At 44.5% G+C, this 12,414-nt stretch overlaps 2 protein-coding genes across 2 annotated transcripts in view; one reads left to right on the forward strand and one right to left on the reverse strand.

Moving 5' to 3' along the window:
* The first annotated feature begins 2,215 nt into the window (after positions 1 to 2,215).
* ZNF629 (zinc finger protein 629) overlaps positions 2,216 to 12,414 on the forward strand; it is a 61,789-nt gene continuing 51,590 nt past the window's right edge. Inside the window, exon 1 of the mRNA XM_055082194.1 lies at positions 2,216 to 2,934. The gene's annotated coding sequence lies outside the window, so the exon portion shown is untranslated. The remainder of the gene's footprint in view (positions 2,935 to 12,414) is intronic.
* Positions 8,349 to 12,414, reverse strand: part of LOC102979674 (uncharacterized) — a 37,291-nt gene continuing 33,225 nt past the window's right edge. The window contains exon 6 of the mRNA XM_055082186.1: positions 8,349 to 9,019. Coding sequence (XP_054938161.1) covers positions 8,833 to 9,019 — 187 coding nt within the window. The 3' untranslated portion in view covers positions 8,349 to 8,832. The remainder of the gene's footprint in view (positions 9,020 to 12,414) is intronic.

Consider the following 12,414-nt stretch of genomic DNA (forward strand, 5'->3'; position numbering starts at 1 on the left):
TAACTGTGTGACCTTGGGCAAGTCATTTCCCTGTCTAGACCTTAGTTGCCTCATCTGAAACATGAAGCCAGTATTATCTTTTCCATATACAGTAAGTCCCCTACATACGAACCTTCAAGTTGTGAACTTTCAAAGATGCGAATTGCGTTCGCACGTCCAATCACGTAAGTTAGTTCATGTGTCTGGCGTACATTGTCACCTGCGTGCATCCTCTACAAGTGGTTGTGCTTTTGTGTACTTTACTGTACAGTATTGTATAGGGTACAGTAGTACAGTATCTTTATTTCAAGCCCAGGATGTCTGGAAGCAAGTGTAAAAGCAGTGGTGGTGTAGCTGGTACTGCTAAGAAGCGCCAAGCGATAGTGATGGAAACAAAAGTGAAAATAATTGAGAGAGTGGAGCGAGGTGAAAAGATGGTAGATGTCACTCGTTCTTATAACATGAATCGTTCAACCATCAGCACGATTCTAAAGAACAAGGACAAGATCATGGAACATGTGAAGTCTGCTGTGCCGAAGATGTCAACAATAGTATCGAAGAAGCGTGGAAAAGTGATGGAGGAGATGGAGAAACTTCTCAGAGTGTGGGTGCAGAATCAGCATCAGCGTCAAGTCCCGCTCAGCTTAATGCTGATTCAAGAGAAAGCTAAAACCCTTTATGAAGACTCAAAGAAGAAACACAGCGAAGAATCAGAGGGTGCATCTTTTAATGCCAGCCATGGCTGGTTTCATCGGTTCCAGGCTAGAGCCAACCTTCAAAACATACAAGTAAGTGGTGAGGCAGCGAGTGCAGATACGGTAGCTGCCCGGGAGTTTGCTGAAACACTTTAAGAAATTATTGATGAAGGCACGTTCTGTACTAATGAAGACCTGATGGAATTGGAGGCCCAGAGGAAGGATGAAGAGAGACAAGAGGAAGAAGAAATAACTGAAGAACCGAAGAGATTCACGATGCAGGAAATGGCAAGGAGATTTTCTTTATTTGAGGAGGCACTGTTAGTTTTTGAGGCACAGGACCTGAACGTAGAACAGTACACGAAGGTTGCAGCAGCCGTTCAGCATGCAATCCAGTGCTACCATGTCACCTACAACAAGGAAAAAAGAGTTAGTACCCAGACATCACTGGATCTTTTTTCAAGAGGGTTGATATAATTGAATCCAGCAAGGAACCAGAACCTGTGCCATCAATGTCAGGCGTGAGTGAAATTGCAGCTTGCCCTCCGTCTCCTATTGCTGATGATCCTTCAGCTCTACCATCTTCCACCTCCTCTCCCTCCTCCAGTCAGTAACTCGTCTTGCCTGTTCACTTGATACCAGCCCCTGTATGCCAGCTGTTGTAGTGCACTGCTGTACTTTGCAAAGTACTGTACTGTAAAATTGTTTTATTTTTTGTTTGTTATGTATTATTTGTGTGAAAAGTATTATTAACCTATTACAGTACAGTACTGTATAGCCGATTGTGTTAGTTGGGATACCTAGGCTAACTTTTTTGGACATACGAACAAATTGGACTTACGAACTTGCTCTCGGAATGGAACTGGTTTGTATATAGGGGACTTACTATATATATATATATATATATATATATATATATTTTTAATCTTTTCCTCATCTATCTTTGACCCGTGTCAGGAGCAGAGTGAACCAAGTGCAGATCACGCACGGAGAAGCTGTATGTAAACCAAATTTTTGTGTAGCAAATAATATTTCCAATCTTTAATTTTTTTTATTTTTAATTTTTTTATTTTTTTGCGGTACGCGGGCCTCTCCCGTTGCGGAGCACAGGCTCCGGACGTGCAGGCTCAGCAGCCATGGCTCACGGGCCCAGCCTCTCCGCGGCATGTGGGATCTTCTCGGCCCGGGGCACGAACCCGTGGCCCCTGCATCGGCAGGCGGACTCTCAACCACTGCGCCACCAGGGAAGCCCCAATCTTTAAATTTTAAAATCACCGGTAGGACTATAGGCACTCTGGGAAATTCAGGAAATGCAGTGCTAAAGAAACGAAAGTAAAAGCCTGTTGTAATCGATTATAACTCCAGTTGAGGTTTTACTGTATCTATTTTAAGATATTGTGATGGAGCCAGAGAGAGTCGGTTGGGATCAATGAAAACAGCCCTAAATGGGGCGCCAGGGCTCTGGTTCAGCTGCCGTGTGACTTCAGTCACCTTGTCTGTAAAATTGGACCCACAGACCCGGCTCCCCTCCCTGCCTTTGGTGAAGCTTCCTGGCAACAAAGGAGGGCAGTGCGCCTCGGAAACGGCCGAGCGCGGGGAGGGCGCCCCGCAGCGAATCAAGCGTTAAGGGCACCGAGCGCCCAGCTGGGGTCCTAGAGAGGCCGAGGCGGACTTCCGGTGCGGGCGCTCCGGACAAGATTTTTCCCAGGGCTGCGGGACGCGCGCGGGGGACTGTGCCGCCGAGCTTGTGTCTGCTCTACAGCAGCAGAGCAGGGTCACCTAGGCCGGGACCTTCGGACGTGTCCCCTTCCCCCAAGTTCCTGACCAGCATTTTTGACCGTGGGCAGCATCTGAGATCCTCTGGGCCTTTGTCTCCCCGGCTGTAATGCCGGCGTGAGGATCCCGGGACTAGCCGATCACAGTCGGTTTCTTTTATTTATTTGCCTCTGGGAATCCACTGTCTCCCCATTATACAGTCCAGGAAACCGAAGCCCAGCAAGAGAATGTGACTTTGGAATGGCAAAGACGAGCTTTCCCGCCAGTGTATCTAGTCCGGGCAGAGGCATAGTTCAAAGCTACATCCCTTGATCCTAGCGCTGCTGCTCCAAGAGTTTAAGGACATTTATGATGAGAGCCACTATTGAGAGCTTACTTTGTGTCAGGAGCGGTGCATACATACCTCGGGAGATGTCCACATTTTACAAGTAAGAAAAGTGAGGTTCAGGGCGATTTTCTCCACAGTCATGATGCAGGACAGTGGGTGAGTAGCGAGGGTTATAAACCGGGTTTGTGAGACTAGACTGGCAGATCTGTTTGGGGCAATATTAGCTAACATTGAGTGCTTATGACTGAATCCTTTCATAAGGGGGCAAAAGCTTACCACAGGGAGATGATGGGGAGCGGGGGTTGCTCACCAACCTGGTTAAGTTAAATAATAGTGGTCCTGGTTCAGGTATCTTTGCATCCTTTCATTTACCTCAAGGAGAAAAAAAATAAGGTTTAACAGTTTTCTCTTTTTACTAACAACTTTTATTGAGAGATCATTCATATACCATACAATTCACCCATTTAAAGTGTACAATCTAGTGGTTCTTTAAGTATATTCAAAGAGTTGTGCAGCTATCACCACAGTCAACTTTAGAACATTTTCATCACCCTCAAACCATACCCATTAGCAGTCATCCCCATTCTCCTCCAGCCCTAGACTATCACTAATCTACTTTCTGTCTCTGTAGACTTGCCTATTCTGGACATTTCATATACAGCCATAAGTGGCCTTTTATGACTGAGATAATCTCTTTTTTAAAACAAAGTCCAGGCCTTGAGCTCAGAGCTTTGGCCTATAACCATTGCAAGTGAGAATTGAATACCATCGTTTTGATTTTGTTGTATTTATTTTTTAACCATTCTAGAGTAAGTGATAGGTACTTCCTGTTTATGGTAGTGATATAAAGTTTCCTTCTTGAATAAATGTTTTTCCATTTTAAAAGTTGATATTTTTAAAGGACAAGATTAAGCAAATAGTAGAGATGGTGTACAAGTGTCTGAAGGCTGGGAACATGGGATATGAATGAAGTTTGGAAAACACTAGGTTGTTTGATTTGAGGCTTTCCAGGACGTAGTTGGAAAACCACCCTATTATTCCAATTCAATCTCCTAACAATTCCTAAGAGGAAGTGCATCATTTTACTGATGAAGAAACAGGTATAGGGACTTTGCTGGTGGTGCAGTGGTTAAGACTCTGCACTCCCAATGCAAGGGCCCTGGGTTCAATCCATGGTCAGGGAACTAGAGTCCATATGCATGCTGCAACTAAGAGTTCGCATGCCACAACTAAGGAGTCTGCATACTGCAACTAAGGAGCCAGCGAGCCGCAACTAAGGATCCTGCGAGCCGCGACTAAGGAGTCCACCTGCTGCAACTAAGGAGCCCATGTGCCACGACTAAGGATCCCTCAAGTCACAACTAAGGACCCTGCAAGCTGCAACTAAAGAGGCCACCTGCCGCAACTAAGACCCAGTGCAACCAAATAAATTTGAAAAAAAAAAGAAAAAGAAACAGGTATAGAAAAGTTAACTATGGTAACTTGTCCAAGGTCACACAGCTAGTGACAGAACCTAGACTTAACCTAAGGTCTCTTTAATTCCAAAGACTACCTATTAACCAAGTTTGAAAGTAAAACTGGGGGTGAGGAATGGAGTAGCAGGCTTGAGAGAGGACTCTAGCCACTAGACCAAAACATGTGGGGACCAGGCTGGTTGTTTTGGGTATCCCTTCAAACAAATAATCAAATATTTTTTTAAAAAAACAATGTAATTTGTGACTCTAAGCAGAGATTCCATCTCAGGCACTGTTGGGGCTTTCTTCCTCTCTCAAGGGCACACCAGAATCCAAGAAGTGTTGCCTGGATAACTAGGGGTGTGTGTATGTGTGTGTGTGTTGGTGCCAGGGAGGGTCTAATCCCTTGTTCATCTTGGCTGCTGTTGGCATCGCTGTCCAAGGGACAGTGGTCCTTTAAAGTCCATGGCTTCTGCCCCATACCACATGCAAGGCACCAGAATCTAGGGCTGCCTGAGACTCCTTGTACGTAGGATCCCATGATTCCTGGAATATCAGGCAGCCACCTACTCCTAGGACTGGCTAGTTTCATGGAGCACAGCCTTGGGGCATGTGCCAGGACTCCCTCTCTCCCCTTCCAGGCCTGGGGACTTTTCCATCCCTTGTCATCACCTCCACCAACACCCTCTGCCTCCCACCCTCCTACCCTTCTTAATACACTTCATATTCTTTCACTGTTGGCTTTAATAGCACATTAAACTCAGAGCCCATTTCCATTTAAATTTTCTTTTCCTCGAGGGCAAAGAAAGGAGGGAGCTTAATTTTTAAATCTTAACTTTAAAAATGTACCATTCAGAAGACAAACATACTTGGTCCTCCCCTCACATAGCTGTGCAATTCAGCTTGGACCCAAACTTGAAGTTAATCACACCTATCCTCCTTCAAAGGCAATTAGGGTCCATTGTTATTCAACTTGAGTGAGTATCTCAACCCTCACTCCAAGCAGTTTAGATCTAAGAATAATTTGGGGCCATATAGAGCCAAATAGCTAACCCTGAGCCAGGTAATACTCTAAGAAACTACATGCATAATCTCACAAAAATCATTTCAACAACTCTGTGAGATAAGTATTTTTATTTATTTATTTATTTATTTTTTGCGGTACACGGGCCTCTCAATGTTGTGGCCCCTCCTGTTGCGGAGCACAGGCTCCGGACGCGCAGGCTCAGTGGCCATGGCTCACGGGCCCAGCCGCTCTGCGGCATGTAGGATCTTCCCGGACCGGGGCACGAACCTGTGTCCCCTGCATTGGCAGGCGGACTCAACCACTGTGCCACCAGGGAAGCCCTAAGTATTATTATTGTGTCCATTTTACAGATGGGAAAACTGAGGCACGGAGAAGTTAAGTCACTTGTCCAAGGTCCCCCAGTCAGTAAATAGTAGAGGCAGATGTGAGTCCACGTAGTCTGATTGGAGAGCGTGTGATCTCGAACACAGAGCACAGACTCTGAAGTCAGACTATTTCCTCCATCATCTACAGCAAAATTTTAGTGTTCCTTATTCTTCCCAACTTTCTAATGAAAGCAGGCTTTTTCTTTTTTAAAATTTTTATTTATTTATTTTTGGCTGCGTTGGATCTTCGTTGCTTTGCACGGGCTTTCTCTAGTTGCGGCGAGTGGGGGCTACTCTTGGTTGCAGTGCACGGGCTTCTCACTGTGGTGGCTTCTCTTGTTGCAGAGCACGGGCTCTAGGCGCGCGGGCTTCAGTAGTTGTGGCACGCGCGCTCAGTAGTTGTGGCGCAGGGGCTTAGTTGCTCCGCAGCATGTGGGATCTTCCCAGACCAGGGCTCGAACCCATGACCCCTGCACTGGCAGGTGGATTTTTAACCACTGCGCCACCAGGGAAGTACGAAAGCAGGTTTGGTTTTTTATTTTCCTTTTTTTTTTCAATTTCAAAATTAAACTCAAAGATCACTGTAAAGAGAGTGTTCCTGTAAAGAAAGGAGTCTCACAGTCTGCTCTAAGGAGACATTTTCTGCCACGGCTTTCAGAGCATCAGGTGGGCTGAGGGGCTTGGAGATTGGGGGAAAGGAGATGGGGATCCTTGAACCTTGTGGGGAGCAAGGACATGATGGTAACAGTGGCTCCCATTGACATGCCAGGCCATAGGTTAAGTGCTAGATAGGTGGGTATATGTAATGTGTATGTTTACATGAGACACACTAGAGGTCAAGTTTTTATCCACCGCCCTACTCTACACTTCTAGATTTTTAGAGGGGAGTTTTTTTAGAGATCACTTCATCATACCTCCCAATTTATAGGTGAGGAATCATTTCGGTTCATTCCTCAACAGCCATGGAAGTTCTTTTCTATGCTGAGCCCCATGCTGAGCTCTTAGGAAAGACAGAAAAGACCAATTCAAGGTGTTAGCAATAGGAATCTCTGGGGGGTAGGAATATAGTGTTACTCGTTTTTTTTCTTATCTGTATTTCTGTACTTTCTTTCTTTCTTTCTTGGCCATGCCATGTGGCTTGTGGGATCTTAGTTCCCTGACCAGGGATCAAACCTAGGCCCTCGACAGTGAAAGCTCGGAGTCCTAACCACTGGACCACCAGGGAATTCCCTGTATTTTCTTTTTCATAATAAAATAAAAATAAGTTCCCCCCCCATTATGCCCCTACATGTACAGTACTCTTTCTCCAGTGTAAATGATTACACACCTCAAAACCCCCATGGTGGGAGAAATTCCAGTTAAGGAATTCAAGACCTTGTACTAGAGAGGTGTCCCCCTAATTCACATGGCAGCTGCATCTGCAGTCCCATCTGAGCAAATGTCATGACACCCCACTTTCCTCCTCTCAAATACCCAGTGGGCCCAGGAATTGGCATCTGAACCCAATTTTCCATAGCAGTGATTCTCAGTGGGGCCTGAGCATTCTGAAAAGTACAGGGCAGATTTGATTGTCATAATTGCTGAGGCTGCTACAGGCATGCAGTTAGCAGGGCCGAGGGATGGTGGTCATCCTGTAATTCACCAGGCAGCGTCCACAGCAAAGGTCATGCCCAGAACGCCAGTGGACTCCTGTAGGCTGGCCTGGTGGCCTGGGAGGTGTTTGGGCCTGGAAATACTGCCCAACTGGATCATGCCTACCCAGCTGATCACATCTAACCTCTTGGGAAGTTTGAAAGCCAGACCTAGAAAAAATGAACTGAAACAGCAGGGGCCATGAGAGCCCATATCAGGAGTCTGGTGGGGTCACTGTGCTGGGAGTGAATGTGCCACTTCTAAGGAACAAGGACGTTCCAGGGACCCCATGACTTCCGTGGGTCTCAAAGGGCATGACCAATGTCCCAAGTGTCTGTGAGGCTCCACCATAAATGCTCAGCAGCTACATGGGATATATAAACCTATGAAAAATCCTACACACTTTTTTCTTTACTGAAAGTTATTGAATAGGCATAGAGTGGCATTTTAAATATTTTTAAACTACTTCCTCTATTAATGGATATTCTATATACCCTTCCTTATTTTCTTGAAATGTTTTAGGATTCATTCTTTCTGTGGGTTATTTTGGGATAGGTAGCATGCCCTCTGAGAGGGATATTCTTCTATGGAATATTTGTTGCCTTTTAATATTTACAGCTCCAGGTCCCAAGGTCATAACAAGGAATGATTTGAAATTTGTATGAACTGGATCTGAAATCCCCAGAGTTGCCTATAAGTTGAACAGAAAGAAGTAAATTCACATATTTAAGCGTTTGGATAAGTAGACTTTGTGACTGGGGAAGTATTATACCCCTGAACAACATCTAGCTAAATATTTTGTTCAATATATAATTTTTATTAATTAAAATAATTAACATTAGGGCTTCCCTGGTGGCGCAGTGGTTGAGAGTCCGCCTGCCGATGCAGGTGACACGGGTTCGTGCCCCGGTCCGGGAAGACCCCACATGCTGCAGAGCGGCTAGGCCCGTGAGCCATGGCCGCTGAGCCTGTGCGTCCGGAGCCTGTGCTCCGCAACGGGAGAGGCCACAACAGTGAGAGGCCCGCGTACCGCAAAAAAATAAAAAAATTTAAAAAATAATAATAATAACATTATAGGCTCAGAGAGGGAAAGCAATTGGCTCAGAGTCACACAGCAAGTTAGTGCAAAGCTAGAACTACAACTTTGGTTCCTTGTCTTGAAGCTCAGTGTTCTTTCCATTCGTTCTCTCCCCATGACTGCTGACTCACAAAGCTGTGGGCAAGGAGGAAGTTTAGCTTAAGAGTGAAGCTGGGGGAATTCCCTGGCAGTCCAGTAGTTAGGACTCTGCACTTTCAGTGCCGAGGGCCTGGGTTCAATCTCTGGTCCAGGAACTAAGATCCATGCAAGGCACGCAATGCGGCCAAAAATATATATAAGATAAAATTTTAAAAAGAGTGAAGCTGAAAAGAAAAGGAAGATGAAGTAGAGGTCACAACAGGAAGGCATACATCTTAAAGCTTTTTTGTTGTTGCATCAGTATTCTATTGTTGTAGCAAATTACCACACATTTGGTGGCTTAAAATAACATAGCTTTATTATCTTACAGTGTTGGAGGTCAGAAGTCCAATATGGGTCTCACTGGGCTAAAATCAAGGGGTAGGGAGCGCTGTGTTCCTTCCAAGGCTCTAGAGGAGGATCCGTTTCCTCGCCTTTTCCTGCTTCCGGAGGGACTCCATAGTCCTTGGCTCGTGGTCTCCTTCCCCCTTCTTCAGAGCAGCAGTGTTGCATCTCTCTGACCATTCTTCCACAGTTACATCTCCCTCTGACCATAACCAGAAAAGGTTTTCCAATTTTAAGGACTCGTGTGATTGCACTGGCCACCTGGATAATCCTGGATAATGTCCCTGTCTCAAGGACTTCAGTTTAATCACATCTGCAGAGTCCCTTGTGCCATGTAAAGTAACAGATTCAGAGGTTCTGGGGATTAGGATGTGGACATTTTAGGACATTAGACAAAGGCCATTATTCTCCCTGTCACAGTTATGAAATATCATGCATAGACATTCATAGAGAAATAGCTTAACATGATATTATAGAACAAAATACCCTCATAACCACCATCAAAACCAGAAATAGACATTGCCGGAATCTTGGCAAGAACTCTTCCCTCAATCTTGTTTTTTTGGTTGCATTTGCCTGAAAATTTTTTGTCCATTTATCTGAAACATTTTTGTCACTTTATGTGTTTCCTATAAATTGCTTATAGCTAGATTTTAAAGTCATTTAGTCTCATAGTTTCTGCCTTATAATAGGTTAATCAGTCTGTTCATATTTATTGTAATAAACAATATACTTTTTTCTTTCTACCTTATTTTACATTTACTATTTATTTTTCATTAATGTTTTCCTGTTTGCTTTTTTTTTTTTAACTTTTGTTGACTTGGTCAAGTTTCTATTTATTGCCATCCACCCTCCCCCTTTATTAAGCTGCCAGTGTTTATCTTTTCTTTCCTAGCAATCACAATTATTCTTAAATTGTTGTATCAGTACATGGTAATAATCCTATTCCTTCACCAAAATGTTTTACTTGCCCATTCCCACACAATCTCCTGAAAGATGATACCTTTAGAATGCTGTTAACTTCCCCACTCTCCCTACTCCTGGAGTTTTACTAAGATAGTTTACAGGATTTTTTTGTTCTAATCTATTATTAGGTTTTCCATTAAAGTTCATGACTTCTGAAAAAGAATCCTTACTTAATACCTAAAGCACAAATTCCTAGTCTATCTCCTACCATTTAAACCAAACTATATATATCGCAAGATTTGTTGCTCACCTCTGCTACCCCATCTCTTCATCTTGCATTATCATGAGCGCTCAATCACTATTGAGAGAATTTCTTGAGCACTTCCCTCATATAGGCCTGCACATAATCCATGCACTGAATCTTGTATGCTAACAGATGTCTTTGTTTTGCCCTGGTTGAGAAGTGACACGATGACTCGTTTTGATTCTTGGGTTACATTCCTTTTCTCTTAGCCGTCTGTATTCTACTGTCTCCTAGCTCATAGGATTGCAGATGGGTGGTCTTAAACTAGTCTGATTCTTGCTCCTTTATAAGTAACCTAGTCTTTCTATCTGGAAGCTTGCAAATTGTTGTTGTTGTTTTCTCCCTCTGGAATTCAGGAATTTCATCAGGATATGTCTAGATGTTTATCTTCATTCATGTCAGTCTTAATCTTCAGACTCAAATTTCCCTCTCCACCTGTTACTTTTCTCTCCTTTGGGGACTCCTATTATTTGTGTGTTAGGTCTTCTGGATCTGTCCTTCAAATTTACATTTAATGGTATGATTTCTTTTCCCTTATATTTTTGATGTGTTGTAAGATTTCTTCCAGTATCTTTGAGTCTCTCATTACTGACTGTGCCAATTACCAAGTATGTCTATTTTAATGATAAATTCAGGCATTGAAGAAATAACCACAGAATGGGTCTGTGGGCCACCTAGGCCCACTGAATTGGCCTGGAGTTAAGATTCCATCTATCACCTGGCTGCTGTAAGCATCTACTTTGGTTGGTGGATCACAGTGGCATTTTGGGTCCCTAGGAATGTGTCCATTAGAGCCAATGTCTAATAACCCATGAAGGGTCTGGATATTTCCTTTTACCCAGTGCACACCCTAGTAAAAGGGCCACAGGTCCCTTTGGGGAAGGCTTAGGGAAGGACTTATGATGAGTAATTGCAGCAATGGTACAAGGTCCTTCCTCAAGGAGACCTGGCATCACCCTCAGTTAAGCGGCTCTGGGTCTATGATTGACTTGGGTCTGCGAACTAGTGACAGGCCATATATGGTTCTCCACTGTGACAACTCAAATCAGAATTTTGGCTACCAGACCTAGGGTTTCTCCTGTAGATCAAGCAGAAGAGAAACACTTCCAGAATGGTGGAGTGAGGACCTCTGAAAATTCACTCCTTCATAAAAACAAGAAGAACTCTGGATAAAATGGTCAAAATAAGCTTTTTCAGAACTCTGAAAATTAACCAAAGCCTAGCTACAACCCGAGGAGCATTTATTCCAGAAAAACAGCTGTGTCCTAGTGAGAACAGTGAACTTTGTGCAGTTTTAACTTGCCTTAGTCCCATTCTCCTCTTCACAGGTTCACAGAAACCTTGAAAAATAAAAGCCTCACAACTAAAGGAATTGTGAAAAACAGTGCTTAGTAGCCACAGGAGGGGGAACAGGTTTGAATCTCCATAATAGCTCCATTCCCAGAGAAGTGTCTCTATTTGGTAGCTCTCTGAAAAGCTCTATTCTCAGAGTTTGTCTTTATTTGACCGGACTCAGAACTCTCCCTGTGCTACAGCCATATCCCTAGGGATATGTTGAAACATCCCTAGTTTAAAACAATCAGTGGCCATTGTTTAATATCACAGCAGCCTGAGATGGTGATACCAGTTTTGGGGTAATGAGAGGTTGGACCTCAATCCCTGGTTGGGGGAACTAAGATCCCACAAACTGTGCAGCACGGCCAAAAAATTAAAAAATAAAAACTTAAAAAAAAAAGAGGCTAGGGACTTCCCTGATGGCACAGTGGTTAAGGCTCCGCGTTCCCAATGCAGGGCACCCAGGTTCAAGCCCTGGTCAGGGAACTAGATCCCACATGCATACTGCAACTAAGAGTTCGTGTGCCACAACTAAGGAGCCCACATGCCACAACTCCCTAAGGAGCCTACCTGCCGCAACTAAGACCCGGCGCAACCAACTAAATAAATAAATAAATATTTAAAAAAAAAAAAAAAGAGGCTGGACCCAAAAAAACTTAAAAGGGGCTTCCCTGGTGGCGCAGTGGTTACGAGTCCGCCTGCAGATGCAGGGGACACGGGTTCGTGCCCCGATCTGGGAAGATCCCACATGCTGCGGAGCGGCTGGGCCCGTGAGCCATGGCCGCTGAGCCTGCGCGTCCGGAGCCTGTGCTCCGCAACGGGAGAGGCCACAACAGTGCGAGGCCCGCGTACCACAAAAAAAAAAAAAAAAAAAGAAAAAAGTGTTTGAAGAAATAATTTCCCTGAATTTGATTTTTAAAAAAATTAATCGGGGGCTTCCCTGGTGGCGCAGTGGTTGCGCGTCCGCCTGCCGATGCAGGGGAACCGGGTTCGCGCCCCGGTCTGGGAGGATCCCACGTGCCGCAGAGCGGCTGGGCCCGTGAGCCATGGCC

This window comes from Physeter macrocephalus, unplaced genomic scaffold, assembly GCF_002837175.3.
Source record: "Physeter macrocephalus isolate SW-GA unplaced genomic scaffold, ASM283717v5 random_37, whole genome shotgun sequence".
In the NCBI taxonomy this organism is placed as follows: Eukaryota; Metazoa; Chordata; class Mammalia; order Artiodactyla; family Physeteridae; genus Physeter; species Physeter macrocephalus.